Below are 7,700 nucleotides of genomic sequence, written 5' to 3'. Positions count from 1 at the left end.
TGTGAAGGGAATGAGTGAGGCTTTCAGTTTGGATAAATGAAATTGCTCTGGTTTGAAAGGATTTTAGTTTGTTTTGGTCTTTTGCAGTGGAAGGTAAAATGCCTGTATTCGTTCTTGTTCAGAAGAGCCTGCTCTGTGCTAGTGGAAAAAGAACTGAAGTATAAGGGAAATTCTTATATATTTGAACCGTCATCTTATGTGTTCCGTACGTCTAGCGAGATCACAACCCATTTTAGAAAAGTCAAATAACATCAGTAAAACTCTATTGACAGATCACATGTCTCACATAGGAACAAATTAAGGGGCTCGTTTAGGGGATTGGCAGATCTGAAAGACAGATTACAGCTCCGGAATGTATTCAGATGACTTTTTGAAACAGATATTTTAATTGGAGTGGGGGTGGAGAAATACTTGTGCTTCTGTAGTTAAATATTCAGCTTCCTTAGTCTGTTATCCATAAATACCACAGATGAAAAGCCCTTAGAACTCTTTTTCAGAAAACTAACTCACCATACACAACCCTCTGTATGCATGTGTTTGTATGTACCTAATTCCCATCCCCACCGAAGTAATGGGTCAGTAATTGGGCTGTTTGTTTCAAAGGATTGAGTTGTTTGAATTGTGTTTTAATCTGTTGCTCTAAACTGCATTAGCAGCCAAGTCCCTTATACTAAAAGTTTTGAACAGACCTTACCTTCTCCTCCTGAAAAGGGTGGGGGGTGGGGGGAAGCATTTGATCTGTGTTCTGAAGGTCTCTCTCTGTATGTCTCTCCCCTCCCCCCGGAGACGAACAGCAAGGGGAGGAGCTCACTCACTGTTCTAACCACACTTCATATGTCTTAACTTGAGCGCCTTTTGGTTTCCTGTCGGCAGTAATTCAACTCTGTGCCATCTTGACTTGCCTGAAGGGTGGATAAATTGGTAACTGTACTGAGAAGGGGAGTGAGTTCTCACAGTCTGATTTGAGCATAAGGCACGAGATTGAATTTATGAAAGCTTCAGTTGCCTCTGAAGACAACATCTTCTGTGACTTTGAATTTTTTCATTACATTTGTGGGTTGCTGTTTCTGAGAAGAATCTGTCATGACTCTACTGGAACCAGAGATGTTAATGATGGCTGTGCAGTCCGGTAATTTAGTATCTCCTGCAGATCCTATTTGCCATGGGTTTCTTTAATAAGGTTGGGTATATCTGTACTAGGATTGGATGGAAATGGGAGGAAGATAGATGGGGCTAAACATAAATTGTCCAGTGAATGTACTTCATGTTTAGGTTTTTATTATAAAAAAAATTAGTCGTTTTTTTTTTCTAGTTGCAAACTCCAGTTATTCAGACATAGCTTTGCTTTAGATATTTACTGACTTAAAACCGTTCAGTGAGGAGACCTATGTGAGGGGAAGAAAACACTTTCCTGTAATTAAGTGTTTTATTATTATCTGTAGCACTGCTTTTAATGTAGGATATTTAAATTGCTTTTGCTGTTTTATACATTACTGTCCACACTCTTATGTCTCTTTGTGAAAGCATGTTTTAAAATTTTTCTTTAGTTCTTTCTCATTTGTGGTATAACCTCCTTTCAGTATCATCTTTTGGTTCTTGGAAATGTTCTTTTATAACCAATAATATTGAGACTCTAAGTTTTGGAGATGGGAAAGTTTGAGCAAGAAAGGAGTCAACAGAAAGAATGTAAGATTTTTGAAATTCTGTCTCTAAAAACAATTTTCTCAATTCAGAAGTGTCTTTTAAAACAGTTAAAATTCCAGTTTGTTTTTAATGGTCCCCTTTACTTTTCGTGTTTTGAAACTTGTTAAGTTAGTTTTCTAAAAATAGGGAATGTTCTTTTGTTATTTTTAGGCTTCTGCTAAAATGTAGTCTGTAGTGTTTTCCTGTTTCAGAGCATATCTTGAAAGATTCATACAAGTGGCATTTGCGGACCTCTTCCCATCCACTGGCTTTCACTCATTAGAATGAGCTAGGTTTTGGCAGATACTGTCTCTGGCAGAATTGGTCTTACTGTTCTCCTTGGGGAACACTTAGATAGTATGTTGAAAGACACAGATATCCATCTGAAGACGGGATCAGATGCTATCAGGTTAAGCTTTATGGACAGGGAAGGGCAAAGAGGAAAGATACTGCTGCCGTTCTGTTCTTTCTGGTTTTACAAATAAGACCACGATGAGCCATTTATTAGTTGAGTTCTTCTGTTCATATATGCTATATTTTTTAGGTTGTTGCCTTTCCTTTTCCTCCCTCAGATCTCTTGAGTTCCGTGTTCTAAACAAGATAGTATGCTTATCTGACTGTTTCCCACTTGTCTCTGATGAAATCACTCCCAGTTAAACTGGCTTGGGGTTTGTTTTGTTTCCCTTCTCTGTGTTAAAGTTCTCTGTTGTATGTGGGCAAGTGCACATTTTATCTCAGGGAATGTAAGTTAGCATTTGAACTCTCTCACCCTTCTTTGATCGCTTTGTTACTTACAGATTATCTCAGTCCAGTAACTTTTCTTAGTAAAGGTTAAAAGATTATTTGCTTTCCCCTAAAGGGACTTACTTCTTGCCTTGCCTAAGAGCTGTTTTTCCTATGACATATGTTGGGCAGGGCTAGCTACCCATCTGTTGGACCAACTACTTCATAAAACTTTCAAAGGATAATAGTATGTAAGACAAGTACCGATAAAATTGACAAGGGTGTTGGGTACAGGTAAAATGAAAGATCTGCAGAGAATAAATAGCATGTGTGTGTACCTTTGTCTTTTGCCTGTGTTCATAAAAGTAGAGAAAGTGGGCATAGCAAACCGATTTCTCTAGTACTTGTGGTTCCTAAATGTTCAAAATTTTTGTAATATTGTTACTGTTTTCTTCTTAAGCTGTGGCCATTATGCTGGATTGCAACAGTAGTATGATAGCTATATTTATGATAGGAAAAGAAAAAGCATCATTATGAAGCCTTGATAAACTAAAAGCCCACTGTCTAAAAAAAAGTCAAGATATTTAGACTACATGAGCCATAGGTTAATTTCTAGCAATACAATGTTTGGACTTCCCTGAATATATACTTTATAGGTGAAGCCACCCAGGCACCCCTGTTTAATGAGACTTTTTTTTTTTTTAACGTTTATTTATTTTTGAGACAGAGAGAGGCAGAGCATGAACGGGGGAGGGTCAGAGAGAGAGGGAGACACAGAATCGGAAGCAGGCTCCAGGCTCTGGGCCATCATCAGCCCAGAGCCCGATGCGGGGCTCGAACTCACGGACCGTGAGATCGTGACCTGAGCTGAAGTCGGACGCTTAACCGACTGAGCCACCCAGGCGCCCCTAATGAGACTTTTAAAAATAAACTTTTTGGACAAGATTTAAGATGCAAAGCCTTTATCCTAAATTAAACTTCAGGATACTGACTGTTATAGCAATGTTCCAGGGTACATTGTGTATTTATTAACAGTGTTCATTTAGTATTTGGAGCTTGGGAGATTTTGGTGAGACATACTTGTATATGAAGATTTTCATCCTCCTCACTGCTGATGGTCTCTTATTGACCCTTTGAGATCCAGTTCAGATGCTACCTTTCTGTGAAGCATCTGAATAGAGTCAGTCCTTCCTTCTCTCTGTTCCTACAGCACCACCTTTACATTGTAGGCCAATTATCATCTTTACCCATCTCTCTAATTAGGTTATTAGCTTCTCAAAGGCAATATAGTCATTTGTATTTTGGCTCCTGACATTGGCACATGGTAGACACTCCAGTAAGTATCTTTTTTGAATAAATGAAAAATCTGGTTTGGCATACTTCCCCTAATAAATAGGCATAAGCCCTTAAAACAAGATATTCTCAGAATTTTTAAAAATCTGTTTTGCATTGAGAACTGAATCCTCCAACTACCGTCTCGTCTCTTAGTCAGTCCTTGCCCAGAGTAGGTGCTGTTGAACGCCTGGCTTTGAAAATTGAACTTCTTCCACATCTCAGGATGTGCAGTGTGCCCTGTGTTCCTGTGATGTGCATTGTTAAATCTAAGTGTTCTGATCAAACCACGATTGGAGGATTAAAGCATCTGTCACCACTGTGGACACCTGTCTAGATCACTCTAATTAGAAAACGAATGATCTGAGATGGATATTTGGGATTTCTGAAGTTTAAGAGTAAGGGAGTGTTGGGGCACTGGCTGATGCATTTTAGAACAGAGGAATGCTGGGGCTTGGCTCTTGCCAGCTAGTATGTAAGACTTTGACCAGGCGGGCCTCGTCCCTGTATCCAGCCAGTGTAGTCTTAGTTTCTGAGTCTACAACAGTGGAACAGAGTTGACTTTTGAGAAAGGGATTGACACAGTTCCTTAGGTTTCTGTTGGTCCCTTGACATACCTTGATCTCGATGTGATACCATTAGGGAGTCTGGTTTTTCTGTCTAGGTTATCTCTGGAAGGATCATAAGAAACTGCTGACAGGGGCGCCTGGGTGGCGCAGTCGGTTAAGCGTCCGACTTCAGCCAGGTCACGATCTCGCGGTCTGTGAGTTCGAGCCCCGTGTCAGGCTCTGGGCTGATGGCTCAGAGCCTGGAGCCTGCTTCTGATTCTGTGTCTCCCTCTCTCTCTGCCCCTCCCCCGTTCATGCTGTCTCTCTCTGTCTTATGTGTCTCCCTCTCTCTCTGCCCCTCCCCCGTTCATGCTGTCTCTCTCTGTCTTAAAAAAAAAAATAATAAATAAACGTTGAAAAAAAAAAGAAACTGCTGACAATGACTACCTCAGGGCTGGAGGATTGGGATAGAAGAGACTTTTTGTTCCACAAAACAGTTATCTTCTAATTTTATTATGATTATGGAATACCACATAAAGGTGAAATAACATACGGAGTATGTATTAAAACAATATATGGAGTACATAACCCAACCTAAGAAATCGAGCACAACATGCGCTGAAGTCCTCCAAGTGCCCTCTCCGATTTATCCCTCAGAAAACAGTTTTCCTTGTTTTTAACTGTATCTGCCTTTTGAATCTTTCATGTTTTGTACCATATACATGTTACCTATTAAAAAATATTAATTTAACAATTGAAGAGTGTTTCTCCGCCCATTTATTCCTTCCATCACTTGATGTCTAAATACTTAATTCTTGCAGATTTCTTTAAAGAAGTTTCTAGTTTGCTGATCATTACAATTTGCCTCTGAACTGTGTATTTTATAATAGTTTGGGTTGGAGAGAGGGGAATAGTAATTCATAAAAATAAAGTTGAAGGAAGATGGTGGGCAGGTAACTTTTGCCCTTTTTGGTAGTAGGTTAACTCTTTAAGGTAGGGCCCCCTTGTTTGGGTTCACATCACTCAGGGATTTATAGAGCTGGTGAAAAACTTCAGAATTTTCAGCAATACTTACCTTTTGAATATCCTAAAAATATAAATATTAGTGTGGGCTTTAAAAAAAAAACATATTTTTTGTTTATATTCAAAGGATTTTAGAGCTTGAGGAAACCTTAGGTGTTTCTTGTCCTCTCCTTTATTTAAGAAGAGGAAACTGGGGGAAGCTTAGCTGGCTCAGGCAGAAGAACATGCGACTCTTGATCTTGGGATTGTGAGTTTGAGCCCCATGTTGGATGTATAGATTACTTAAATAAGTAAAACGTAAAAAAAAAACAAAAAAAGAAAAGAGGAAATTGGTCCACTGAGGATACTTTATTTCCTGAAGCCACATAATTAATTAGTAGTACAGGTGGAAGGAGAATTCATTTCCTTACTCTCATGATAGTGCTCTTTCTGCTGTAACATACTTAAAAGAAACCCTCAGAGACCTCTGATGTAGGAGATTGTTTATAATTTTCCCCAGAGATCTTGGTTTTCCTTGGGTTTTTCCATTGCAGGTTTCTATCACTACTCAGATTGACTCACATATTAAGAGGTGGAGATAAAACCAGGGCCTGGGTGTCTAGCTCCTGCCCCTGAGAAGTGGAGTCAGATGCTATAGGCCCTGTGGTTCTCTGGTGGGCCTCTATCTTGCCTTCCTTCTCTGGTCTGGTTGATGATCTCATACCTTGATGGTGATCTCAGAAGACAGGTAGGCAGACAGACAGCTATTGTCATCAGTATTCTGGATTACATCTTACTGCCTTTTCTCTGACTCATTAATTTATCTGGGATCCCCTTAGAAACAGGACCCAGATCAAAGGAATTTGAATTCATCCATGTGTCTCTATCCTTTTTTCTTCCCTTTTGTTTCCTTTTGGATGAGGCAAGCTGTCAAGACCACGAACCACAGTTTTAGCTTTATTAAAACAGTGCCAAATGAAATAAAGATGAGTTTCATACAGTCTTGTTTTTTTTGGAACTTCACTTTTATGATTACCACATGCATTGTTTTTGAAAGGATTTTCTTTATAACAACAAGGAAAAAAATGCTAAAAACCCTCACTCTGCCATCAACAACAAAAAATAACTTTCTCTGCCTTTCTCTCAACAAGTTAAAGGGCAATATCAGACTGAACTCATGGTGTCGGGGTCTTCTTCATCTCACGGCAGTCACATAAATGGGATGGTGGCTGCAGCAGTGGAGTAAGTATGGGATAAGGGCCTAGAGAAGAGGGGGGTACGTGACAGTTACCCGGCAAAAGTAAATCTAGTCATGAAATGTTTATAGTCTGTACATTATAAAGTATTTGTGTGTGTTATCTTGTCTGATCTTGACAACGAGTCTATGAGGCATCTGTAGTTTCACATTTTACCAAGGAGAAACTGAGGCTCAGAGAGGCTTCAGGACACACAGTAAGAGTTTACATTCAGGTTTTTTACTTTAAACACTAATTACTTCTATTTTCCATTTAAAATGAAGATCAGGGGTGTCTGGGTGGCGCAGTCGGTTAAGTGTCTGACTCTTGATTTGGGCTCAGGTGGTGGGAAGAGCTCCCCGCTGAGTGTGGAGCCTGCTTGAGATTCTCTCTCTCTCCCCCTCTGCCTCTTCCCTACTGCACACGAACACACGTGCACACTCTGTCTAAAATAAAAATAAAAATAAAATGAGGGCCAGATCAGATCCCTTCTCTCTAGAACCTGCTAGTGGTTCTCATTCACAGGGAAAGCCGAAGTCTTTATAGGGGCTACAAAGTCTTGTGTGATCTGCCCGCAGCTCTGTGACCCTCAGACTGCATCTGCTCCTTTCCGTCACTTGATCTGTCCTAGCCGCACCTCTCTCTTTGCTGTCCCTGCACAACTTAGGGACGCTCCTGCTTCAGGGCTGCTGCACCGGATATTCCTTCCACGTGGGGCACTTTGTGCTGGGTAGCCTCACGGCTTGCTCCCTCACCTCTCGGTGAGGTTCAGATCTCATTTTCTCGGGCCTTCCTTGACCATCCTGTAAGATCCTGCTTTTATTTTTATTCATACCATTTATCATCTGAGGGAACACACACTTTATTTGTTTATAGGTTTGTTTGTTGTTTACTGCTACTCTCCCCACTAGAATATAAATACCTCAAAATGAGGGATCTCTCTCTCTTGTTTTCTGCTGTTTCCAGCACCTGACACATATAATAAGCACTTAAAATAATTCTTGAATAAATGATAGATCAGAAAATTTGGAAGGTGTTTTAGGCAAATACCTAAGACCGTGTTCCTGAGACCGTGCTTTTCAGCTATTTTGTAGAGCGTGCACTGTACTAACTAGTGTAGTGGTTCTCACAGTGTGGTCGCAGGAACCCCTGGGTGTCCCTGAGACCTTTTCAGTAG

At 40.2% G+C, this 7,700-nt stretch overlaps 1 protein-coding gene across 2 annotated transcripts in view; it reads left to right on the top strand.

Moving 5' to 3' along the window:
• The first annotated feature begins 849 nt into the window (after positions 1 to 849).
• The window catches only part of MRTFA (myocardin related transcription factor A), a 102,043-nt gene continuing 95,192 nt past the window's right edge, over positions 850 to 7,700 (top strand). For both annotated transcript variants that reach the window (XM_047867826.1, XM_047867825.1), the window contains exon 1: positions 850 to 1,129. In XM_047867826.1, coding sequence (XP_047723782.1) covers positions 1,084 to 1,129 — 46 coding nt within the window. In that variant the 5' untranslated portion in view covers positions 850 to 1,083. The remainder of the gene's footprint in view (positions 1,130 to 7,700) is intronic.

Source organism: Prionailurus viverrinus, chromosome B4 (assembly GCF_022837055.1).
Source record: "Prionailurus viverrinus isolate Anna chromosome B4, UM_Priviv_1.0, whole genome shotgun sequence".
Taxonomy (NCBI): Eukaryota; Metazoa; Chordata; class Mammalia; order Carnivora; family Felidae; genus Prionailurus; species Prionailurus viverrinus.
Note: the sequence above shows the minus strand (reverse complement) of the source record. Positions and strands in the feature narration are given on the sequence as shown.